Here is a 27,626-nt window from a genome sequence, read left to right as displayed (position 1 = left end):
TCTTTTATTCGAAAATTTTTTGATTTATTATTTTCCTTTAAATTTATTATGGCCGTACCTGATAAGCTTACTAGATTAACATTATGCCGTAACGGTCTTCTAAACAGCCTCCTTGAAACGGCGGGTGCTGTTTATACCATTGACCAATCCGCAGATTTAAAATTGGTTTTTATGGCACGCGCTTCTGAAATTGACGACACTTACACAGAATTTAAAACTCTTCATAATCAAATAATTGGTCTCATTGAAGAAGAAGCTTTCGATACTCATGATGCCATACGTCGTAAAGCTGAAGTTGCTTACTTTCGTACCAAAGCCACTTTACATAAAATCACCTCTTCCAATCCTGACACGCAAGATCCTGTCAAATCCGTTGTATCACCGAAGTTAAATAAAATCACCATTCCCATTATTGCTGGAAATTACAAATCTTGGCCGAGTTTCTACGATTTATACCGATCCTTGGTGCACGATAACGATACTTTATCCGACGTTGCGAAATATCAGTACCTTGTGACGTCATTATCCGAAGAACCCTTACACCTTATCAAAGGGTTGCCTATGACTGATGCAAACTACTCCATTGCTTTCGACACCTTAAAAAAGAGATACCAAAATAAGAGACATTTAGCTACATTATATTACAACGAAATTCAATGTGTCACAATAAAACAAGAAGGTTCATCAAAGGCGTATCGGCTGTTAATTGATACGTTCTCTGAAAACGTTGAAGGTTTAAAAACTTTAGGATTCCCGGTTGAGTCTTGGGATTTTATGTTATTTAATATACTCCTATAAAAATTGGATAATTCAATCAAGACCAAATTCTAAGTAGAACACAGTAATATTGAAATTCCAACTTATAAGCAATTAATGGAATTTTTAGAGAATCAATCGAAAGCCTTAGATTCCGTTAAGGTGACTTCTTCTGCAAAAGGGAGCAAATTAATTACGAAACATATTCAATCAACCTTTACTACTGAAATTAAATCGAATTTAAATTGTATCTTATGTCAATCTAATCACAATCTATATCAATGTGAAAAGTTTCTAGAAAAAACACATTCGCAAAGATTCGAATTCATTTCCCATCATAAGTTTTGTAAAAACTGCTTGGGCTATCGCCATACTACCAGTAAATGTAACTCCAATAAAACATGTCGAGTCTGTCGCAGGCGTCATCATACACTGTTACATTTTAACAACTCTTCACATGATACAACTGCACCTGATGTCAGTTCTTCAATTCCTAAAAATACTGTCGCCTCTGTAACTAATACATTTATGACTGTTCTTCTACCTGTTGCTGAGTTGGACATCCAAGACCGTTTTGGAAGATACCATAGAGTAAGAGCTTTGATCGATTCTTGCCGCATGATCAACTTCATCACAGAATACCTTCAAAAACGACTCCAATTTGTTCGAAGTTTTCACTCTGTACCCATTGAGGGCTTGAACAACATGTCTTCTACTTGTAATAAAGGCTCCGTTGAATGTTAAGTTAAACCATGCGATGTGTACCAACCTATACTACGATTCACAGCTGTCATAAGTCAACGCATATGCTCAACTCATCCCACTGTAGCCGTTGATGGTTCTAAGTATTCACATTTACAAGATCTCGTCATTCATAAAACCCAAACATTGCCAGGACCTATCGATTTGCTATTGGGAGCTGAACTGGTCCCTTATATCCTCACTGGTGATCGTCGTGCTGGTGCCATGAATGAACCGGCAGCTTTGGGATCAATTTTCGGATGGCTTTTAATGGGAAAATCCGCTGATTTACCTTCTCCAACATCTCAATTGTCATTTTTGATTGAACCATCGACTGACGTCTGCCTTCAGAAGTTTTGGGAGCTTGAACAGATAAAGGAAACTACTCCAGTTACTCTAGAAGATACTCAAAGCGAGAATCACTTCATATCAACGCACAGCCGTACCGCTGATGGTCGATTTATGGTAGCTCTACCCTTTAAAAATACTAACCTAGAATTAGGTGAATCATATTCCCAGGCGCTGCGACGTTTTATATATTTAGAAAAAAGGTTGATTAAAAATTCTGAAATTTTCAAGAAGTACAAAGAATTTATGACCGATTATCTTCTAAAGAACCACATGTCTCTGATTAGCAAAGAAGATCACCACAACAAGAACGCTTATTATATCCCTTATCATTATGTCCTTAATTCCTCAGCCAAAGTCCGTGTGGTCTTTGATGAATCTGCAAAAATTTCTACCGGAAATTCGTTGAACGATCTTTTGTTGCCTGGTCCCAAACATCAAAACGATATAAGTTCAATTATAATCAAGTTTCGATGTTACCCGATTGCCTTCATGTGTGACATTCAACAAATGTATCGACAAATCTTAATAGTTCCCCATCATCGCGATTATCAGCGCATCTTATGGAGAGATTATAAAAGTGGTGAACTTAATGAATACCAATTAAATACCGTTACCTACGGAGTTTCTTCTGCTCCGTACTTGGCCTTGCGTACTATCCAAGAGCTTGCGCGGCTTAATGCAGCACAGTTTCCTGAAGCTTCCCGCGTATTATTACACGACATGTACGTTGATGATGTTGTAACGGGAAGTTTTTCGGTTCGTGACGCGTTGGACTTACAAAATCAAATTATAAACATTATGTTGTTGGCTGGTTTTAAGTTTATAGAACTATTAAAACTCTAGGTTAACGATGAAGTTATGTTTTATTAAAATTTATTTCGGTGCAACAAGTTTCGGAATAACTTATTCCTTCATCAGGCACGACTGAAAGTACATTATGTATAATTAATTAATTAATTAAACGGAAAATATACATTTAAGTTACTGTCAAATTAAAGGAGTTGGAATTTGTAAAGCCACAATCGGATTGAAAACTGGAGAATTAACAAATATTACAAAACCATAACAAAAAATTCAAATTGAAATTCGAAAGCCTTAAAATGTTTGTCTTAAAAACCAAAAATTTAAAATCCTGAAGGACTTGTTATAATATACACCTATCCCCCGATTTACACGGTACTTGTTTTACACGTTTTCGCTTTTACACGGTTTTCCAAATAAGTTTTTTTTTTGTTTTTATCGCACTTTACTAAATGCTACTGTGATTGAACACGTGCGCTGTGTACACATCTCACGGGGAATCCCGAGCTTATGTGCTGACTTAAAATATATTACATATTTTAACCTGTCAATGCATTTTATTTTTATTTCTGTGTACACCTAAAAATATTGAAAAAAATCACAACTGTTAAATAGCAAAATTATGCATCTTCTGCAAGCTTTTCGATTTACACGGTTTTGACTTGAAAATTTTTAATTTTCGATTTACACGTTTTTCTCAGGAACGTATCTACCATGTAAATCGGGGGATAGGTGTATTTATAATAAATTCTGAAAATTTCAAGGTTAGTATAAATTTTTTTTCTAAAAAGTTATTATGACTCACGTGTTTCATCGTTAAAAAAAGTCGAATTATTATAAAAAACTTATCAAAAGAAAAAATTTATTTGGAGTCCATCTGTCTCAGATGGTTGATAAATTTGGACTATTGGAACAAGAACGAGAAGATGATCTGAAAGGAGGTAACGCATGCGTTGACGTTGGAGTTTTTTAAGAAGCTGGGAAATTTGAATATGAAAACAAGCTTATTTTATGAATTTAGTGAAATATCTAAAGTTATTCAAATCATTAATGTCATTCATAAGGCGATTATTGTAATTGTTGATGTTGATGTAATATTCTTCTAAAAGGTCTAACTCCTTAGATTTGTGGACATTTCTGATAAGTTTTAAATTATTGATATCTATTTTATGATTAAAGTTGTGAATATGTTTGTAAACAGCTGAGTTATCCTTCGTTAAATGTTCTTTGAATCTTGTTTGTATATTACGATCCGTTTGACCAATATATAACATGTCACATTCTGAACATTTTATTTCATAAATGCCACTAAATTTCTTTCTCTCCAAATTTATGTTTGTTATTGAAAAGGTGGTTGTAAATTTTTTTTTAAATTTTCGGATTTAAAAGAAGCTGTAATGCCATATCTAGATAAGTTGCGATTAAGTGATTTAGTCAAAGAAGGTTGATAAGGTATAGATAAGAATGTTTGTGTATATTTGTTGTGTGGGTATACTATTTTATTAATGTGTGAATTGTGGACATTGAAATATATGTTTTGCATTTCGGCGATAGTGAAGTTATTGTTTATTCCTATTTTTATAATTTTTTGAATTTCTGAGATGGTATCTCGCTCATTAAGGGGTACATTGTACAATCTATTAAAGAAAAATCTAAAACTCGCTGTTTTATGTTGATAACAGGTAAAAGAGTTATTTGAAATAATACTATCTGAGGTGGTTGGTTTTCGGAAAATATTGTATTGTAAAATATTATCTGTATTGTTTCTAATAATTTGAAAGTCAAAAAAATTAAGTGTGTTATTGTTTTCTTTTTCAATAGTGAATTGCAGATTATTTATATTATTGAAGATATTGTGTAACGCGGATAATTTAGCATGGGTACCATTAAAAATAATAAAAATATCGTCAACATATCTAGCGTAAAAAGCAATTTCTTTGGTAAATAAAATGTATTTATTTAAGAACAGTTCTGTTTCAAAATTATTTACGAAAATGTCAGCTAAGACTCCTGAAACTGGGGAACCCATGCACCGAAATAAATTTTAATAAAATATAGCTTCATCGTTAACCTAGAGTTTTAATAGTTCTATAAATATTGAACGATGAATATTGAATCTACAATTGTTAAACTGGTTTTAAGTTAGCTAAGTGGGCAAGTAACGAACCTAAACTATTAAAAAACGTTAGTGCCGATCTTCGTGTAAAACCGGTATCATTAGATAATAGCGAAGATGGTGTCGTTAAGGTTCTGGGTCTCCACTGGGAGCAATATAACGACAATATTGGGTTCTCTTATCAACCTCGTGATCACATCTGTAGTAAAAGGGCTATATTATCCAATATCGCATGCATCTTTGATCCCCTTGGTTTAATTACGCCATGTATTCTCGCAGCAAAATGTGTCATGCAACGATTATGGTTAGAAAAATTGAATTGGGACGATCTCCCTTCCGAAGAAATTCAAAATTATTGGACTCAATATCAGTTTCAAATCCCAATGTTGTCACAGTTGAAGATTCCCAGGCTAATTCTTCCCGCTAAAGATTTGCACGTTGAGCTCCATCTGTTTTCTGATGCATCTTCAGTTGGGTACTGTGCGGTGGCGTACCTTCGATACATTTTGCCTAATAACAATATTAATATCAGTTTGATTTGTGCCAAGTCTAGAGTAGCCCCGCTAAAAACTATTTCGTTACCTCGACTGGAACCCTGTGGCGCCGTCCTGTTGGCTAATATGACGAAATTTATCTTATCAAATATCTCCGGTATCGTTCAACCTGAGATCTTCGCATGGTCTGATTCAATGGTGGTGCTGAACTGGCTCGATTCGTCTCCTCACCGATGGAAAACTTTTGTGGCGAACCGTACCAGTCATATTCAGGATATTTTACCTGGAAATCGTTGGCGTTATGTACAATCAAAAGATAATCCCGCCGATCTTGGTTCAAGAGGACTTTTACCTTCCGAGATGATACGATGTAAATTATGGTGGAACGGGCAGGACAGGATCATTCGCAATGGCCATCGAAATCACCACCTACATGTCCGGATGAGAGCATATCAGAAGAAAAACGAGTGGTTATCGTAAACGTTGCAGAACAAATAGAAGAAAACTTTTTACATACCTTAATGAATCGCTTCTCCGTTTTAAGTAAGATACAAAATATAATTGCTTATATTCTAAGATTTGTTGCAGGTTGTCGAAAAGAAAATAACCATTCCAATTTATCAATTACAATTCGCGAAAAGCAAGCCGCTCTTTATGTTCTCGCACGTCGAGTACAATCTGAATCGTTTTCCCAACTTAAAGACCAGATCCAGACTGGTAAAATAATCACAAAATCATTTCGTAAATTATCACCTTTTATATGTCAACAAAATTTAATTCGCGTGGGTGGTCGCCTTCGACATGCTGAAATACCTTACGAGGCTAAACATCCCATTCTATTGCCAAAGAAGTGTCGATTGAGCGAACTGATTGTCGAAAAGCTGCATCAAGAGCATTTACATCCTGGCTTTCGTACACTCTCCGCTATAGTAGCTAACCATTTTTCACAGTTCGAATTGATTACGCCGGTCCATTCGCTACTATCGCCCGTAAACGTCGTGGTGCCAAGACGTTCAAATCGTATGTTTGTCTCTTCGTGTGCGCTGCCACCAAGGCCGTTCACTTAGAATTGGTTTCCGATTTAAGCACCGAAGCATTTATGGCTGCTTTTCGTAGATTTATTGCACGCCGTGGTTACTGTACCCGTATTTTTTCAGACAGAGGAACTAATTTTATTGGTGCATTTAATGAAATGAATCGATTGGCACAGGAGGCGGGTGGTAAACTTGGGATCGAATGGCTCTTCAACCCTCCTGCATCGCCTAATTTCAATGGACTTAGCGAAGCTGTAGTTAAGTCCGTGAAATCACATATACAGAGTATGTGTGATATACAGAGTACTAACTTTCGAGGAATTTTATACCCTTCTCACGCAAGTTGAATCCGTTTTAAATTCTCGACCTCTTCACCCACTCAGCGCCGATCCTAATGATCTCAAGGTCATTTCTTATTATTATCACCACTGAACACTGTGTAATAACCTTTGTTATTGGTAGCACAACAAACCTTGTCATGTTTGTTGTACTAACCTTATTAAATAGCCTTATTACTCCTAACCTACTTAATATTAATAACATTTATTTAACTTAACACTTAGTCATACCTTACAACTGAAATACCTCATGTAGATTTTCAGAATGTACCACACAGCAGATTGTCACGATGGGAACTGGTACAAGCCAACTGTAGGTCAACTGCAACGGCCGGTATCGAAGATATGTCCGTTGCCGATGGACATATCGACGGATCATTCGACTTAGCGATCATTTTTGCTAAGAATTAATTACTTTTCATTGTTACTTTATTTTCTTGTTTTATTGCACTGTTCCCTAGTTTGTACAATTTAACATTCATTATGTATCATTTTTTCTCTTTTGTTTGTTTTTGTAAATTAAAAACAATTGTTTTTCGGCGGGTGATTGTTCGCTCACGCGCAATCGATCGCGCATCGATCGAGATTTTTGTATGAATTTTTGTGATTTTAAGTATTCCGCACAGATTACCAGATGCTTAACTTATACCGCTCCTACCGCTCTCATTTGGACCTCATATTCTATCTCTCTCTAGAGAATTCAAACTGTGTAGATGGCGGTAGTGTAGTCGATCGATAAATACGAGCGGGAATTTGAATGCTCGTTTAAATAAAAATCTCATTACTCTTTAAATTTTTTTTTAATAATAAGTTCCAAAAAAGCAAAAATTGTCATCTCAAAACTTGAACAAGTTTTAAGATGAAAACAGTGATTTTTTTGGACTTGTTATTAAAAAAAACTAATAAAATATTATTAAATAAAACTGCAAACTTCAGAAGAAGAAATCTATGTATATTTATAGACAAAAATTTACAACTATAAATTTTTAAATATTTAATCGTTTTCATGCTCATGGGTGCGTTTTTGTACAATGGTAAAGCATTTGCTTCAAGGCTAGAGGAAAACCCATGAAAAACTCTAGCATACCATAAGTCAAATAAACTCTACGAGTTAAAAATTTTGAAATAAATGGTGCCATCTATTGGTTTGTTTAAATACTACTGTAACGCGACAATTGCGCCATCTACACAGTTTCAGTTTATGGAGAGAGAAAGTACCATACGAATTTTTCATTTGTTGAACAACGATAGATAGGAGTGCCAATTTATTAGCCGGAGTCCGGCCTCTGTGTACTCTGTGGTATTCCGCATGTATTGCTCGCGCATATCAGGTCTTTTGCTGTATTACCCGCTCGCTCGATTCACGCACCTCTCATACCGCACCTTTCGCACCGCATTTACTGTATGTATAATTTTTTTTTTTTATTTTCTTTATTATCTTTTCAATTTTGCTCATTAACCTAACTACATTATAAGTTTAATTTGTTTTATTAATACAATTTCATTTATTTTAAACTCATTTTTTTACTTGGCTTACCAGCACCTGTTTTTAGGTTCGACCCTTTTGGTACGAACACAGAAACTACATTTGTTGTCGACGAACTTAATGTCGGACATCTTCCGCACAATAATTTCCTATCAATTATCCGTATCGGAGCCATGTTAAGAAAACAACCACATTCGAAACATTTAAAATATTTCGATTCAGTTTCGGAGATGTGAAATTTATTAACGAACATATTTCTTTCGAAACGATGTGATTTAACGAACAGGAAGAGATTACTAAAACGACGTCGGATTCGTCGGATTCCAACCAATCCGAACAAGTGAATATATGGCAGCTTCTGGTGTTTTTGCTTTATCAGTAGCAGTTGCTGTCTTGAAATATCTTCAAAGCGTTCTTTCAAAATCCGAATTTAAACCCATCTTTATTTTTGGTGTACTAAGCGCTGCGGGGGTTGTGTTTTTATCGGTTGTCATTCTTACTTACGCGGGTTACATTGCTCCTTGGAGTGGTCGTTTCTATTCCTTATGGGATACGGGTTACGCTAAAATTCACATTCCCATTATAGCTTCCGTTTCGGAACATCAACCGACAACATGGTTCTCATTTTTTTTTGATTTACACATTTTGGTAACTACTTTCCCAGCCGGTCTTTGGTACTGCATTAAAAACATAAACGACGAAATAGTATTCGTTGTTTTGTACGCTTTGAGCGCTGTTTATTTCGCTGGGGTTATGGTGAGATTGATGTTGACCTTAACACCCGTGGTTTGTGTGTTAAGTGGAATTGCATTTTCTGGGTTATTGGATTTGTTCTTTAAAGAAGAGGTTATCTCGGAAACCGACGGACAAGAAGTTGAAGAAAGCAGCTCTGGATGTAAACTTTACGATAAAGCGGGTCGTGTACCAAAAATGAAACACGAGCAACAACAACGCGAATCAGATGCAATTGGACCAAATTTACGCAGCATAATTTTGGTTATAATCATGTTGCTTTTAATGCTCTTTGCTGTATATTGTACCTGGGTTACCAGTAATGCTTATTCAAGTCCAAGTGTCGTTTTGGCATCTTATGGTGGCGATGGTTCGAGACAAATTCTCGATGATTTCAGGGAAGCTTACTTTTGGTTATCTCAAAATACTGGTGATGATGCTCGCATAATGAGTTGGTGGGATTATGGTTATCAAATAGCTGGAATGGCTAATCGGACGACTCTGGTTGATAATAACACGTGGAATAATAGTCATATAGCGTTAGTTGGAAAGGCGATGTCTTCAAATGAAAGTGCCGCTTACGATATAATGACATCTCTTGATGTTGCTTATGTTTTGGTGATATTTGGAGGGGTTATTGGGTATTCTGGTGATGATGTTAACAAGTTTTTGTGGATGGTGCATCCCAAAGAGATTAGGGTAAAATGTTAATTCAAGACTTATGGAAAGAAAGGTTATCCTGGGATGAAAGTTTGCCTTTAAGTTTACAACAAGATTGGATACATTTCTCAAAAAACTTACGCGAGATTTCTAAGATAACCATTGACCGATGCGCATTTATTTCGACTTATACTCGAGTAGAATTACACGGGTTTTGCGACGCTAGTAATCGGGCTTTTGGAGCGTGTCTTTATATTCGCTGTTTGCTAAATGACAAAATTTACGTACGTTTACTGTGTTCTAAGAGCGGAGTCACTCCTTTAAAAGCAATTACATTGCCGCGACTAGAGCTTTCGGGTGCTGTTTTGCTAGCCGAACTTGCAGAAAAGGTTATAAAAGCGTTATTCGGTATGGTTTGATTTTAAAAAGGCCTTCGACTCCGTCAGCCACCACGCTCTACGTCGACTAGTTAAAGCCCTACCGGTGGATTCCAAACTCAAAAATATCATAACAGCGGCGATAACTAAATGGCACACCAGGATCCTACAAGGAGACTGCCTCAGCCCACTTCTTTTTGTTTTAGCCACGTCAGGAATCCTGCACCATCTAAATAGAAACGTGGAATTAATAAAATCATGCCACGGCAGAATACAAACTATCGCTTATATGGACGACATTAAGATCCAGACATCATCAAAAGAGGCAAGCGCCACCGCGATAGGAATTGTAGAAAATGGTGCGGCTGAATTGGGCCTGGAGCTGAATTATAACAAATGTGGTACACTTAATACAGGAATGAAAACTCAAGAGCAACTAGATGAAGATCATATACCACAAATTCGTAAAGCATACAAATATTTGCTTATCCACCAGATAGAAAGAGACTCGCAAAATAATTACGAATTACTAACAACAAAAATTACAGAAAAAGCGGCACAAATAATGAACTCAGGCCTAAACGCATCCCAAAAGAGAAAACTATTTAACACGGTGGTAGTACCGGCAGCCATATACGTCATGGGGAATATATACCCGGAAGAATCTGTGTTGTCAACCCTGACGAAATGCAGAAAACTGGACACGGAAATCCGGAAGATTGCTGTCAACGCGAATGTTAAAAGCGGTACAACTTCGAACCAGCGTATGTACCTGACACCATCGTTAGGCGGTATGGGATTCAGATCGATCGAGGTGGAAACGGCGATCCAGTATACCCGAAGATATTATTATCTGGCCGAGCATGAGGAGCTGGCGGAGGCAAGGAAACAGTTCGAAACCCTAAAAAGCAGGGGCTGTAGAACCCCTCTAGGAGACTACGAATACATCAGGAAGAAATACTCAATTGAGGAAATCACAGACATCAAAACGGTTATAAAAAGCATAAAAGATCAGGACACCGAATGGAGGCTGGAAAATTGGGGCAAGGCCACGAGTTACCCAAAAAGTGTAATAAAACTGAAAGACTTAATATCATTTCCAGCAGCGGAGACATTTTATATGGACTCCTCCAAATTATCACTACTGAATGCTGCCGCAGAAGAACAAATATACAGGTTGAGAGGGGAGGATCCATGTAGGTTTGGGTGTGGAGTGAGAGACAATGCTTACCATGTCCTCACAAAATGCAAGGGCCACACTTACACGCCGCGACACGACCATGCGGCGTACTGGTTGCTGAAATCCATCCTATCAGCAACGAAAGCCCCGGAAGAAGTAGTAAGGTTACTGCAATATGGTAAGGCAGCAATAAATTCAGACTACAAATGGGAAAAAAAAATAATCTCACTAAGAGCGGGACAACAGATTATTACGGACAAAAAGCTACAAAACAACAAACCAGACATATACATATTCGTCGAACAAGAGATTGGAAAGAGAAAGGAGAAGAAGATATACATCCTCGAGGTCTCCGTCCCCCACCTCCAAAATTTGGGGATTGCGGAAAAAATAAAACGAACAAAATACTGCATTAACTCAGTGATGGAGGTGGACCACAAGAACGTAGATCAAATCCCCCGCAACTTAAACCTAGTAGAAGAACTAAGGGCGGCACATCATTGCCTTGTGCAGATGGCCATATTTACAGTATGCAGTTTGGGAGAGGTGGTGAAGACAGAGGAACACAAAACCCTGAAGAAAGCCGTTCAGCAGCTGGGGGTGACAGACCATGCCTTCCAGCAAATGGTCAGGAGAGCGGCATATAGCGTTGCTACGCATTCCGCACGCTTGTTAATGGAACACCTAGGTAAAAATTAGAAAGAGCAATGGCTATAGAAAAGATTAGTTCAATATGGGTTAAGCGAAAACTAGTCGTTGAAGCTATGCTCCAAGAAAATTGCCAATCTATTCTATTAATTGTATTATATGTAAATATGAAATATATATGTACATGTAAATATAACAATAAAGTATTTTATACGATCTGGGAAAACTAGAGGTTAAGGACAATCCGGTTTTACCAAAGGCGGTGTGTTCGATGATCGGGGGGGTCCAAATCAGAAAATTTCCACGCCGAATTCAACGCCAATTCAACGCCATTGTAACCACGAGGCCAAGAAAAGGAAAAGGCCGCATTCTTTATTTCCTATTTCAATTTTCCAAATTTCCTTAATTTATTATAACAAATATGTCGAAACTAAAGTCGCTTATTGGTAAAGCTTCCACTTTAATTCAGAATTTAACCGATTTTGAGGAATTTTTGACTGAAGTAACTCCAAATTTTACTGATATAGATAATGAACTGTTAAAGACGTTAGCGATTTTATTTCAATTACGGAGTTCACGAAAAAATATGTGAAGCTGGTAGCATCTGCGAACGCTCTTTCAAAATCTTTTATAAAAAATACAGATGATACGATAGTTTCGAATGTTGCTAATGTTTCAAATATTTCGAATTTAGAAAATAAGAATGTTTTTCTACCTAAATTGTCTTTACCGCATTTTAACGGTTCGTTTCAAGAATATTTATCTTTCAAGGAAAATTTCTTATCAATCGTAGATCCTACTGATTTACAACCGTTTCAAAAATTTTTATATTTGCGATCTTGCTTAAAGGGTGAAGCTGCCAACGATATTGCTGGCCTTCAGCCTACTAATGATAATTATAAAATTGCTTTAGATATTCTTGCAGCTAGGTATGATAAACCAAAGCTTATTCTTCAATCACATGTTTGTAATATTTTCAATTTAAAAAGTTTTTCAAAGCCGAATGTATCAAATTTACAAGAATTATTAAATAATTTAAATAAGAGTATTTTATCTCTAACGAATATGAATATTACCGATGATCAATTAGCAGCAGCTTTAATTAGTTACACCGTCTCAAATAAAGTTGATCAGGATACTAAAGAAAGCTTTAAAAAGTATCAGCCTACGAAAGTTTTGTCTCTAAATGATGTAATTTCATTTTTGGAGGAAAGAGTGCAATTTTTAACTAACGTCGATTCTGATAGTTTGCTGGACAAACTCAGCGTTTCAAATAAACACCCTTTAAAAAATAAACAATTAACCTTAGTCACCGCGAATAACAAAATGCCAGTATGTTACTTATGTAAAGGTGAACATTGCGTAGATAAGTGCAGTGAATTTATTTCGCTTACAGTTTATGATCGCGTACAAAAGGTAAAGGATTTGAAATTATGCTCTAATTGCTTAAGACATTCAATAATGAAAAAACGTACTTCTAAATTTAATTGTAGGACTTGGAATAAACCTCACCACTCACTGTTACATTTTCCGCGAACACCTAGAAACGTTGAACAGAATGTAACACCTGAAGTAATAAATAGACCTTCGACTTCGAATTCAAATGTTTCACCTAGTTTTGCTTGTAGTATTAAAAATAATAAACAACATAATATTACATTACTTTCAACCGCCCAAGTATTGGTTTTTGATTCAGACGGTAACAGTCATATCGCACGTTGCTTGTTGGACTCGTGTTCAATGAATAATTTAATAAATGAAAGATTTGCTAAGTTGCTGAAATTAAGTTTCGATTCCGTGAAATACTCAATTTTAGGTGTAGGTTCGAATTGTACTAATGTTACAAATCGCACAACCGTTTCAATTCGTTCTCATTGTACGAATTATCAAACAAAATTAACTTGTTTAGTGTTACAAAATATTACGACTGCGATTCCTACAGTTTCCTTTGATAAACAATGTTTAAATATTCCCCCCGATGTAAAATTAGCGGATTCTAATTTTAATATATCCGGAGATATAGATATTTTAATAGGAGTCTCCCATTTCTTTGCTTTGCTATGTGTAGGACAAATTCGTTTGCCAAACAAGTCATTATTATTGCAAAAAACTAAGCTGGGTTATGTATAGGGTGGGCAAATTTGGGTGTTATTATAGGCTATCTCAGAAACTATAAGAGATACAAAAAAGTAGGTGCCATGTCCCGGTCTCTTTTTCCGAGACTAATCCAATCCCGTAAAGACCAAATCTTTATCTTCTTTTGTTTTTAAGTTATAGCCAAAAAGTCAAATTTTAGTGATTTCAAAAAATGCTCATATTTCGTTTATTTTTGAAATGAGAGAAATGGGGTTAATGCATTCTTAAGACACTTTTTTGAGTAGAATATACTGCCGTTAAAAAATTTTTAACATAGCTGATAATTTTTGAGATATAACATAAAGTTGTATTTTTTTAAATACAAACTATACTTTATTATGATGTTACTGAAAAGAGTATATTTTTAGCTTTCCAATGATGTATCGCACGCATGATGTTTCTGCGGAAAATAAGCGTTATTTTTCAATTTTTAAAATATTAAAGATTAAAATTCTAATTTTTAATTATAGTAGGCGAGGAAAATGCTAAATACTACTTAGTTACTATAGCAACGTGAGTTTACTTATCATTTCATGAATTTTGCGAAACGAGTTTCCCGTTTAAGAAGTTCCGCATTATCTTTAAATAAAACGATAAAATTAAATATAGAATACATTGGAGTCCGCTTTGAAGATGATACATAAGTCTTCATATCCCCATTCAAACGGTGTTTCAATGGAAAGTCCGCTCCCAGTTTATGATTCATAATTTTCCTCTATCTCACCCAATTTCAAAAGAAAAGATTGCTGATATCAAAAAACTTCTACATCTTATGTTGTGGGGAAAACTGGGAAAATACTACCGAAGATTTCATTCATTGATACCGAACTGTTCTAATCTTACAACCAGTAAGTTGAGTAGAAGAAGATGACAGTTTATGACTCCTTAGTTCCTGAAGTTGTCCATATTTAATTATTCATTAATTAATACATTTTTTGTATTTTTAATAAACAAACTTTAAATGCTAATCATTTTTTATTAGTGAACAAAGTCAGGGATAAGATGCTGAGAAATTTAAATTAACTATTCAAAGTTTTTATTCGTTGGTACAAAACCAACTTATCCTGAATAATGGTACAAAACCAACTTTATTCTGTCCTATTCGTGCAAAACCATATATTATAGCCACTAGGTAGTATTTACTGTCCGGAGCCGCCTACTATAATCAAAATTTTGAACATTAGCGCTTACTATTTTCGAATTGAAAATTATCGCTTATTTTCTGCAAATACACCATACATGCGATACATCATTGGAAAGCTAAAAATATGCTCTGTTCTTTAACATCATAATCAAGTATAGTTTGTATTTAAAAAAACACAACTTTGTGTTGTATCTCAAAAATCATCAAATATATTTAAAACTTTTCAACGGCAGTATATTCCACTTAAAAAATGTCTTAAGAACGTATCAACCCCATTCCTATATTTTGATAAATAAACGAAATATGAGCATTTTTTGAAATCACGAAAATTTGACTTTTTGGCTATAACTTAAAAACAAAAGAAGATAGAGGTTTGATGTTTGCGGGATTGAATTAGTCTCGAAAAAAGAGAACGGAACATGGCACCTACTTTTTTCGTATCTCTTATAGTTTCTGAGATAGCCTATAATAACACCCAAATTTGCCCACCCTGTACTTTCGGATGAATGGCAGAATTTCCCTTATCATTCGGAGTCCGTTTCTTTAACGCATTGTTGTTTTGCAAATAATTTACTAAACGATAATTTGCAAAAATTTTGGCAAATTGAAAAAATAACTCCCCTTAATCCACGCTCTCTATATCCGGCTCGAAGGACCATTTTTAGGTTAGTGTTTAATCGCTGATTCGTTTATTCTTTGTTTTTGTGATAGAATTAAACTCTTGAAATTTATTTTACTAAATTTTAATATAATTTTGACGATGTTACATTGCTTGAGGCATAAAGCCGAATATATCCGGTTTTACCAAATTCATCTTATAAATAACACGGCCCGAACGTCGTACTTTGACCACATGTCACCAATTGGAAAACAACAAAAAAAAATATAAATGCAAATTAGGAAAATCATTTAATCAAAACAACAATAAAAATTATAACAATTATAAATGCCTTAACAACAGTTGTCATTTAGTTTAATGATTTTGTATGGTCCAAAATAAGGTTTAAACTCGTTCTCCTATTTTCCATGTTGTGGTTTTGACATTTACTTTTTGTTTTTCTTGTGTCTTTTCCTTCCGATTTTGGTCCTTTTGCTGTATATTTTTGTATAAGAGGGCCATTTTCTCCTTATGTTTAGAAACTAACTGTTGGTAGGTTGTTGTTCCGTAAAATAGGTCCATTGGGTTTCTGGTTTTCGTATGACCATACAGAACTTCAAAAGGTGTCATACTCAAAGCACTGTGTATGGCATTATTGTACGCTATTACTGCCATACGAACTCTCTTTTCGCTTGATACTTGTGGATCGTCTTCTAGACATCTAAGATGTTCTAAGAGTGTCGAATGAAATCTTTCAATGTTTGCTACACTTTCAGGGTTCTTTGCGCTTCCGAAATGTAGAGTGACATTTTGTTGATTTATTCATTTGTTTTTAATAAACAGCAGCCATTTTTTTCTATTCGTTATTAAAACGTCGTTTTTTACTCGATCTCCTGAAGAAGCCAATTTCCAAACCCAATTCAAGTAAGAATTTTCAAATTTTTCTTGTCTTTCGAGCCGGATCCTTCAGGTCCTCGAGGTGTGTCTTTGGCCAGCGGGCGTTGATGGGCCTTTTGGTGATACCTCCGTATTAGCTCTAGGTGATCCGGACGTCCGACGCCGCATCTCGAGATCCCTATTTTCGCATAATTGCAACATCTATATTGTTTTAATTTAATAAAAAAATTGTTAGTCTACATTCGCCGACGTAGCGTTTACTCTCGAAAAATAATAATATTTAATTTGGAAATACAACCGGGTTTTCCACGCGGCCATCTTTACAACGAATGAAGGCGTCCCTTTACGTTGGAATTCTCGTTAATAATTGTAACTTTGTGATACTATTTTGATGTATATTCCTTTCAATTTTTGTTTTTTGTCTCTATTTAAGACCTTGATTTGAAAGAGTTGAAGTTGAGGTGAAGAAACAACGTTATCTCGAGGATGAGACCCCGTTATAAATTTTGTGACCATCCTCTTTTTTAAACATAACCTAGTACTTGTTCAATATTTTGATGTTTTTTGACTGTGTGACTTTAAGTAAATCGTTTCAACATTATACATCTCACAAGGTCCTCACATATCTGACGGTAATTATTTTCTTGTCTTTTGTTTTGATTTTGATGTTCTTCACCTTCTCTTTACGTTTTTAGTCGTGCCTGAAGCAGACAGCTAAGCTGTCGAAACATTGTAGCACCAATTGCGAATAATAAAATTATATCATCGTTAACCTGATTTTTGACTTTTCAAACTTATATAAGTTTAGCCTATACTCAACTATTTATTTTTGTTTTACATACCTTAAATCATCGTTTTATTTCATTATTGGCCTTGTCCACATTTCATCACAATTAAAGGATTTTCAATCTTCGATTTATTTGTTATTTTTTATAATTTCAAATCCGTCCTATCATGACAGCTGCAGCCGAAAAAATACAAACATTGTTATTGAAGCGAACTGGTCATCCGAATCGTTTGAATGAAACTCTTACTTGCGGTCAAAAAATTGTCACCGAAGGCGATCAGTGCATATTTTCCGCCCGAGTAGAGATTTTTTGACCGTACATTCGATCAGTTTCAAGAGGTACATAATCAAATTATTGGGTTGATTTCCGATGATGATTTTTCCCAGCATGATGAGGTACGCAAGCAGGCTGATACTGCCTACTTCTCCATCAAATCACTCATATTCAAAAATAAACCAACTACTTCAGCACCTCTTCCAAAGTCTTCTCCGAAACTCAACAAAATTATCATTCCTATCTTCGATGGCAACTATAAGAATTGCCAATGTTCTTTGACTTGTTTAGAACGATGGTTCATGAGAACGAATCTTTGTCCGACGTTGCCAAGTTTCAATATTTGTTGACTTCATTAAAAGATGAACCTCTGAATCTTTTGAAATCGTTGCCCGTAACAAACAGCAATTATGTTATTGCTTATAATACTTTAAAAAGAAGATACCAGAATAAAAGACATCTAGCTACCATCTATTACAATGAGTTAATGACAATGAAGCCTTGCAGTGAAACATCTCCTAAATACTTACGGCTCCTGGTAGACACTTTTAAAGAAAATGTTGAAGGCTTTCGTATGTTGGGATTTCCAGTGGATACCTGAGACTTTCTTTTGTTCAATATTCTTCTACAAAAATTAAATGATACTATCAAAACGCAATTTGAAGTAGAGCAGAGTAATGTAGAATTGCCTTCCTTCCAACAACTTGTCGATTTTCTAGAAAACCAAGCCAAAGCTTTGGACTCGGTAAAGTGCACATCGAATGAAAAATCTCCTGTCAATCGAAAGGTCAAACCGATGATTAACCTGAAAGTTGAACAAAATCTAAAGCTTGATAAATGCTTGCTTTGTTCAGAATTGCATTTTATTTATCGTTGTCCAACATTTAAAGGCAAATCTGCTACAGAAAGACCTACCTTTGCGAGGGAACATAATCTCTGCCGTAATTGTCTGAGCTGTCAACATCACACTCATAAATGCCCATCTCAGCGTCGATGTTTCCATTGCCAACAAAATCATCACACTTTGCTGCATCTTCAAAGATCAACACCACAATCTTCCATGGTCGGATCAGTTCACTTAATAAAGGAATCTAAAATCAAAGAAACTTCAGCTATCTTACCAATTGCCGTTATAAAAATTAAAGACCATTATGGAAACTTTCAAACCGTACGTGCGCTCATAGATTCTGGAAGTATGACTAACTTCATCACTGAAAGATTATCCAAACGGCTTCGTCTGTTTCATCGTAACACTTCATTGGAGATTAGCGGATTGAATCCAATGAAATCGGTCTGCAACAAGGGATCAGTTGATTGTTTGGTGCAACCATACCATGTGAGCAATCCATCTTTTGAGTTCCGAGCAGTAATAACTCCTAACATTTGTTCGAAACAACCGTCTTCTGATGTTATCATTAAATCGTATCGTCACCTAAAGAACTTAAATTTCCATGATGCTCAGTATTCCGACGCTAAAGAAGTTGATCTTTTACTTGGAGCTGAATTAGATCCACAGATACTAACTGGTGGTAGCGTGATGGGAGGTACTGATGATCCTATAGCTGCTGAATCTGTCTTTGGCTGGGTACTGATGGGGCGCTCAATATTGCCCTAAACCTCAGATGCTGATCTCTCAACTTGATTGTCTACGGTTGATTTGTCATTAGATCAATCACTCCAGAAATTTTGGGAATTAGAAACCATTCCTGAAACATCATCAGTAAATAGGGACGAGCAATTATGTGAAGATTACTTTCAAAAAACATATTGCCGCACTGAAACTGGTAGATTTATGGTTTCTTTGCAATTTCGCAGGGACGTAAAATTTCTTGGAACTTCATATCAAAATGCGCTCAAACAATTCATGTCATTAGAAGCTCGTCTGTTAAAATCACCTGTTTTAAATTCAGGTTACACAGAATTTATGAGAGATTACCTGCTTTCCGGACACATGACACCGGTTCCACCAAATCAAATTCATATTCAAACATCGTATTATATTCCACACCATTGCGTTTTGAAACCAGAAAGTTCCTCCACCAAATTGAGAGTGGTTCTTGACGCCTCTGCTGACTCTTCCACAGGAATATCATTAAATGATTTGCTGTTCATCAAATCAAAATTACAAGACATTGTTCACATATTACTGAATTTTCGATGTTATAAATTCGTTTTTATGTGCGATATTAAGCAAATCAGCATGTACCAAGCGTTCAATACTTTCGGATATAGCCAGAATTTATGATCCTCTTGGATTTTTAACTCCGTGCATATTCAAAGCCAAACATCTTATGCAGCTATTATGGCAAGTAAAGTCTGGTTAGGATGATTTACCTCCGGCTTCGATTTTTCAAACTTGGATTAAATTTAAACAGAACTTACCACGATTATCTGATGTTCGTGTTCCACACATGATCCTCTTAGACGATAACACTTCATATCAGCTGCATTTATTTTGTGACGCATCTCAAACTGGCTACTGTGCTGTGGCTTACATCAGAGCTGAGACAACTTCTGGAACCGTAAAAACCTCCTTAGTTTGTGCCAAATCCAGAGTCGCACCATTGAAAACTATTTCAATTCCACGTCTGGGGCTATGTGGAGCTACGCTGTTAATTTCTCTATTTGAATACATAAATAAGGTTTTGATTCCAACGATTGATTTTCAATCCATCACTGCTTGGTCGGATTCGCAAGTAGTTCTCGCCTGGTTATCGTCAATGCCAAACAGATGGAAAGTATTTCTAGCAAATAGAGTAAGTCAAATATAGGAGGTTTTACGTATTGCTCATTGGAGATATGTTCCTACTGTTGAAAATCCCGCCGACTGTGGGTCACGTGGATTACTTCCTGAACAATTATTGTCCTTCAATCGATGGTGGATAGGACCCAGTTGGCTCAGTGAATCTCCTAATAATTGGCCAACATGCTGTACATCTAAAATTGACACCGCCGACGTTAATACCGAACAAAAATCATCTGTTATTCAGACTATTGACATAGAAGAGCATTTTTTGGATAAATTACTTAATCGTTTCTCATTTTTCTTAAAAATACAACGAATTTTGTTATGTCCGAAGAATTGATCAACATCGACAAAAGAAATTTTATAAAACAACCAACTTATCTCCTTCCGAAATCCAAAGTGCTTTATGCATTTTGATTAAACACATTCAAACCCGCTTTTTCTCTGATATCTTTTCAATTATTAAAAGAAACCAAACTATTCCCAAACCATATCGAAAACTAGCCGTATTTGTTGATACCGATGGTTTGCTAAGAGTAGGTGGACGTTTACGTAATGCTGAAATCCCTTTTGATCATAAACACTCTATACTCTTACCTCGGGAATCACGTTTCAGCGAATTGATTATCGAAGACAATCATAAAAAATTTCTTCATCCCGGTCTGCGCTTAGTTTTGGATTATTGGAATCCATAAGTCATCCATAAGGTCTTATCCAGATGCCTACAATGTTTCCGTGCCAAGCCAAGATCCTATGCACCTTTTATGGGCAATTTACCAACGTTCCGAGTGTCCAATTTAAAGGCTTTCAATGCGGCAGATGTGGATTTTGCTGGTCCGATTTTAACCATTCCCGGAAGATGTCGAGGAGCTCGAGCCGTAAAATCCTAGATCTGTGTTTTTGTTTGTGCCTTTACCAAAGCTATACATACTGAATTGGTTTCAGATCTTAGTACAGATGCATTTATTGCTGCTTTAAGGCGACTTGTTGCCAGACGGGGTACATGTACCTTATTGTTTAGTGATCAAGGAACGAATTTCATTGGCACTAATAATTACCTCAAAGAGATGGCTTCAGCGGCTGGAACCCGTTTGAACCTGAACTGGAAATTCAACCCTCCTGACGGCCCTCACTTCAACGAACTGTCCGAGGCTGGAGTGAAATCGATTAAAACTCATTTGCTGCGTGTGATTGGAAAGCAACTACTCACTTTTGAAGAACTATCTACCGTCCTCACACAAATTGAGGCGGTATTAAACTCTCGACCGCTATCACCAATTCCTTGCAATCCCAATGATCTACAGCCGCTTACCACGGCGCACTTTCTGGTTTTAGGGCCCTTGAACGGGACCGTTCCAGATCCAGATCTTACATCAATTCCTTCAAATAGATTGGATAGGTGGCAGCTACTGCAAAAAATGTGTCAGGATTTTTGGTATCGTTGGAAGAGCGAATACTTACATACCATTTAGATGCGCCATAAATGGAACACTACTTCTCCGAATTTGCAAGTAGGCGATATGGCACTTGTGGTAAATGAAAACACACTTCCGTTACAATGGAATTGCGCTCGTATTCTCGAAATTCACCCCGGGCCCGATGGCATCGTCAGAGTAGCGACAATCCGAACAAAACATGGACGATTGCAGCGCCCTGTTGTTAAACTATGTCCCTTACCGATCAACCGATACCATCGATCGTTAACAAATTTATTTTGTATTGTATTTTCGAAATTTATTATGAATGTTCACTTGTTAATTGATTTTATATTGTTATATTTATTTCTGCATTCTTTACATTTGTTAATCAATTTAAAAAAAAAATCTCTTTTTTTGGGGTGGAGAATAATGTTTAGGCAACCCATTTAGCAGCCTTTGTTGCTATGCCATTTTGTTGATATATTCATTTGTTTTTAATAAACAGCAGCCATTTTTTTCTATTCGTTATTAAAACGACGTTTTTTACTCGATCTCCTGAAGAAGCCAATGTCCAAACCCAATTCAAGTAAGAATTTTCTTCCGATCTTTTATCCCCGAATGCGTGGATTAAGATGTTCTTCAACTCTGGCCATGAGGTGGGCGTTTCGTTGGCATCAACGGCTTCTCGGGCTTTCGCTCTTAGCTTACCCATAAAGATTAATAACAATCTTTTCGCCATTTTTCGCTCGTTCGCATTCTGCGGTTCGGCTGGTAAATAATCCTCGATAAGGTGATTTTGTCTCCTTCAAACACAGGTATTAGGTCTTGATCTACCTTTGAAATTTCTCTCACCATGTTTACGTCTTCTTCTTCTATAGCCTCAATAGAGATACGTAATGCGTTGAAGTTATCCAGTTTTTGGGTTTTTAAAGGGGTTGATCACGAAGGGATTGCGAAAAATAAATATGGTACTTACAGTAAAGTTATCCAAATTGTTTTCATTTGTTTCTTTCTTTCGGTTGTTTCGGTTGAGGTCCTGGAAACCGGTCGTTGCTTTGAGATGGCTTGCTTCTCGGCAGGTTCCTCCTTGTTCAGAGATGTGGGCGATTGTAACTTAATCCTCGGCTGAACGGGTGCAGGTCTTCACAACAAAGAACTAAGTTCAATGAATCACATTTTCCGTATATTGACACGATTTGAGAGTCAACACAGAATAACACGCACGATTGTCAAAATCCTACTGACTGCGCCATTTATCACTTTCAAAAATATTGGGAATTTTTTAAAAAGCGATTTATTGTTCGCAGTCAAGAGTGAAGCCCATTTTATTACATTAAAACAAAGACTTAATACAATTGATTATAAACGCGACTTATATACTATTTATTTTGCGGTGTCAGCATCTTATCGTTGTGGTGGCAGGTATTTATCTTTTGCGGTGTCAGCATTTTTCTTATTGTTGTGGCGTGGTGGCGTATGTTAACTTTAGTTCTATACTGTCATCAGAATTATCTTCAATTATCGTGCCTTTTATATTATCATTAATAAATTTTAAATGTTTTTCATATGGCAGGCATACATTGTTTTCATCTCTGCCGACATCTTCGCTTAACGCAACTGTTACTATAGATGTGAGCATGGTTTTTATCTCATGAAGGTCCTCCATCTTGTATATGTGACTAATGCTTCGCAAATAAAATTGTCTAACTTTTGTAGACTTTCCGCGAAGGCAATCCCATCTTGCTATGATGTTAACAAAATGGTACAAATAGGTAAATATGTGGACTTTTTTCATTATTAATTAATTTAATTTTTTTTGCAAAGCTACCAGTTGCATCAATAGCTAAAAAGCTATGCACATTTCTTTTTGTTATTGTTTTATATAATAGTTTTTGTTCTTCTGTCCAGTACATACAGAAAAAAGGATCAAGCAAGGGATTCGTATTTAGCCAAGCTTAGATTGAGAATCGGATTAGATTGTTTCAACTCAAGACGACGATCCCTTTCCTGTTGCTTTGCTTTTCTCAAAACATTTGCACTATAAAGCATTGGAGGTGGGATGTAATCATTTTCAGTTATCAATTCTTTGGCTTGACTTGTTCGCCAGGTGCTTGCATCAGTTCTACATTTAACAAGTTCTGATGCAATTTGTAAACGGAGATGCCCTTTCAACTGCCTTTTTTTTCGTATGTAAACAATGCATCTGAAAATGTCTTAAAGTGCAATTAAAAATAACATCTGAATGTTTTTGTGGTTTATGCAACAAATGGCCCGAAAGTTTTGCGCCACATTCGGAGCAATAAGCCTTAAAGACATTTACTGTCATTACTCTTAAATACTTTTGCATATTTAAATGCTAATGCACAGAGAAGCTTTGCTTGCTCCCAAATTTTTGTGGAAAATATATGCGTCCATTTCCCTGGGGTAAGTACCGTATATTTTTTGTGCCCGTATGTTTTCTGCTTTGGTTTAATTTGTTTCCAAACTTCGTTTGCGATAACCAAAGAAAAGCTTTTATTTTCTGTGGTAACAGCAGACACAGAAGAAATATTGAACGATTCATCATTTGATGCATTCATTTTGAGTTCTTTATTACTTGGTACATCGAAAACATTCAACACATAATCTGTAATGCCATTTCTATTTGTATTTAAGATTGTGTATACATATTTGGCAGAGATTATAGAACCTTCTTTTGTCATGCAATTCGATATATCCTTATACACCTCATGGGAAGGTGGATATGCTTTGCCACTCCCGTCAACAACCCGATATTCCTGTTTACACAAAATTAAAAGTAAGGTTTCGCGATTATACATTTTGTTTTAAACGAAAACTACAAAATGAAATAAATACGTAAAATCAAAGACAAATTCACAACAAAAGAAAAATGCCAAATGAAAGAAGTATGTAAACTCAGAATAATGCAAAAGGAAAAATATAATTTAAAACCAAAGAAAGATTCGCAACAAAAGAAAAATGCGAAACGAATGAAAGATGTAAACTCAAAGAATCATGCAAAATAAAAGTATAATTTACTCAAAACCAAAGAAATATTCAATCAAAAGAAAACTGCGAAACGAAAAAAATTATAAACTCAAAGAATAACGCAAAACGAAAGTATAATTGAAAACCAACTAAAGATTCGCTTCAAAAGAAAAATGCGAAACGAAAGAAAGATGTAAACTCAAAGAATAATGCAAAATAAAAGTATAATTTACTCAAAACCAAAGAAATATTCAAACAAAACAAAAATGCGGAACGAAAGAAATTATAAACTCAAAGAATAACGCAAAACAAAAGTATAATTTAAAACCAAAGAAAAATGCAAACCAAAGAATAAACGAATATTTCAGAAACGTAAATCGACCAAGCCGTTACGTTTCTTAATATGAAACCAAATGAGGTGATATACAGAGGAGGATTTTTCCCCTCCACTTGTTCTCAGTGGCGTCTGGCGTCTACTAAACAAATAGGTGGCGACAAGTCAAATTAGGGCTGGTCGATTTCGTTATTAAAAATCGATTTTGGAACCGAAAATAATTTAAATAATATACTCCTACTTTTTATGAAATATTTACAATTCAAAATTTATTATTATTATTTTTTGTTTATTTCTATACAGGGTCATCCACGACGACCGTCCATTAGAACTTTACAGGGTTCTGACCAAAATTAAAATTTGAAAATTCAGATTAAAGTATTATCAATTGCGTTCTCTTCCACTAAAATATTTTTAGATATCTAACACTTCCGGTTATACCGGAAGTCGCCACCTACTTTATTTTTTTAAATGGAACACCTTGTATATTTTTACATATTTGGATTTGTATGTTTTCAAGGTTTACGAATGACTTTACTTTTTGGAATTTGATTCGGCCGTTCTCGAGTTATTCGAATTTTTCTAGAAAAATCTGCTCCAGCAGACATTTGTTCAAAAAATCAGAGAACACTCGATTTTTGCGATATCAATTTAGGATTCAGAACATGCTTAAGCAACATGATGGAGTATGTTTTGGTGCCGAGTATGGCTGTCTAGAACGTTTGGTCGCTTTACTATGGCACGTTACTTTTTCGAAACTTGGAAGTACCATAACTTTTAAATGGCACCCCCATATTTTATTACTTAGTCATCTTCGGTGTCTCTTTTTACATCTTTTATATCCGATATGTCCTATACCTAACATTTATAGTTTGGGAGATAATTAGGGTTTTTTGAAAAATGCACGCACATATCGCTATTTAACCTAGTGTGTCATGAATACCTAGTGCGACCTAGTGAATAACCGGATGAAGTGGAAGTTTGAAAATTTGTAGACTTGTGATGTTTGATGCCAGCTTTTTTACTAAAGTATTTTCAGGTTCCGGGTACTTGTGGTTACACCGGAAGAGGTCACAATTTTCATATTTCAAATGGAACACCCTAAGTTTTATTACATTTTTCAATCAAAAATGTCAACTACAACGTTACTTTTTATTATTTATAAATCATCTAGTTTGACCGCCGTAAAAAAATTTGGTGTTGTGGAATGTTGTTGTGGTTATGTATTATCAGAGGATCAGTAAGGAAAGAGTAAACAGTTAGACATTTGCTGAAGCTATGGTTTACTTCTGTTGGTGTGATGACTAGGTTACTTTTTGTAGTGATCTGTTCTCAAGAAATGCCACATTTGGAATTTAGTAATGAGGATTATTTGAATGTGATAATAATTTATGGAGAGCGCAACCAAATAATTGCGTATACGTGTCGGCTGCAACACACAAATGGCCTAAAATTGAACAAAAATTTCAAAAATTTAATGAAATACAGGGTGTTCCATTTGAAATATGAAAATTGTCACCTCTTCCGGTGTAACCGCAAGTACCCGGAACCTGAAAATGTTTTACTAAAAAGCTGGCATCAAACATCAGAAGTCTGCAAATTTTCAAAAGGCCACTTCATATAACTCGAGAACGGCCGAATCAAATTGCAAAAAGTAAAGTTATTCATAAACCTTGAAAACAGATAAATCCAAATATGTAAAAATATATAGGGTGTTCCATTTAAAAAAATAAAGTAGGTGGCCACTTCCGGTATAAACGGAAGTGCTAGAAATCTGAAAATATTTTAGTCGAAGAGAACGCAATTAATAATACTTAAATCTGAATTTTCAAATTTTTGTTTTGACTAGAACCCTGTAAAGTTCTAATGAACGGTCGTCGTGGATGACCCTGTACTTTTATCAATCTAAAAAGCGTTAACAAATAAATAAATTCGTTTTACAGTTTAAAAATTATAAATAAGCATTGAAATGATTAAGGCGTTGATTAAGCCGTAAAACTAATATTTAAGAAACTGTGCGCGATTTTAAGTGTTCACATTGAGATTTCGTAAATGTACCGGAGGTATGAAAATTTTGAAAAGTTCCCGGAGTTCTGATAGGAGTTCTAGGTAGCACTTCACGAGTTCTAACGAAAATGATTAAGGCTCGAAGCCGTAAAACTAATATTTAAGAAACTGTGCGCGATTTTAAGTGTTCACATTGAGATTTCGTAAATGTACCGGAGGGGTGAAAATTTTGAAAAGTTCCGGGAGTTCTGATAGGAGTTCTTAGTAGCACCTCACGAGTTCTAACGAAAATGATTAAGGCTCGAAGCCGTAAAACTAATATTTAAGAAACTGTGCGCGATTTTAAGTGTTCACATTGAGATATCGTAAATGTCCCGGAGGGGTGAAAATTTTGAAAAGTTCCGGGAGATCTGATAGGAGTTCTAGGTAGCACCTCACGAGTTCTAACGAAAATGATTAAAGCTCGAAGGCGTAAAACTAATATTTAAGAAACTGTGCGCGATTTTAAGTGTTTACATTGACATTTCGTAAATGTCCCGGAGGGGTGAAAATTTTGAAAGGTTCCGGGATTTCTGGCAGGAGT

The 27,626-nt window shown here is 35.6% G+C and overlaps 3 protein-coding genes and 1 long non-coding RNA gene across 4 annotated transcripts; all 4 read left to right on the top strand.

The window, feature by feature from the left end:
• Positions 1-48: 48 nt before the first annotated feature.
• Positions 49-798, top strand: LOC139431203 (uncharacterized). The gene has a single exon (XM_071198840.1). It carries the CDS (start codon positions 49-51, stop codon positions 796-798), a length of 750 nt encoding a protein of 249 aa, XP_071054941.1.
• Positions 799-1,284: 486 nt separating this feature from the next.
• On the top strand, positions 1,285-8,353 carry LOC139431202 (uncharacterized). Its single transcript, XM_071198839.1, has 6 exons — positions 1,285-1,474; positions 1,544-2,604; positions 4,792-5,593; positions 5,653-5,802; positions 5,848-5,976; positions 8,172-8,353. Exons 1-6 carry the CDS (start codon positions 1,285-1,287, stop codon positions 8,351-8,353), a joined length of 2,514 nt encoding a protein of 837 aa, XP_071054940.1.
• An 8,377-nt stretch (positions 8,354-16,730) lies between these two features.
• On the top strand, positions 16,731-17,261 carry LOC139431181 (uncharacterized). Its single transcript, XR_011641490.1, has 2 exons — positions 16,731-16,858; positions 16,923-17,261. It is a non-coding gene; the product is annotated as an uncharacterized lncRNA (long non-coding RNA).
• Positions 17,262-18,610: 1,349 nt separating this feature from the next.
• On the top strand, positions 18,611-19,795 carry LOC111418510 (uncharacterized). The gene is made up of 2 exons (XM_023051055.1): positions 18,611-19,135; positions 19,232-19,795. The coding sequence occupies exons 1-2, from the start codon at positions 18,611-18,613 to the stop codon at positions 19,793-19,795; spliced, it is 1,089 nt and encodes a 362-aa protein (XP_022906823.1).
• Positions 19,796-27,626: the final 7,831 nt, after the last annotated feature.

The sequence above is a fragment of the Onthophagus taurus genome, chromosome 8 (assembly GCF_036711975.1).
Source record: "Onthophagus taurus isolate NC chromosome 8, IU_Otau_3.0, whole genome shotgun sequence".
Lineage (NCBI taxonomy): Eukaryota > Metazoa > Arthropoda > Insecta > Coleoptera > Scarabaeidae > Onthophagus > Onthophagus taurus.
Note: the sequence above shows the minus strand (reverse complement) of the source record. Positions and strands in the feature narration are given on the sequence as shown.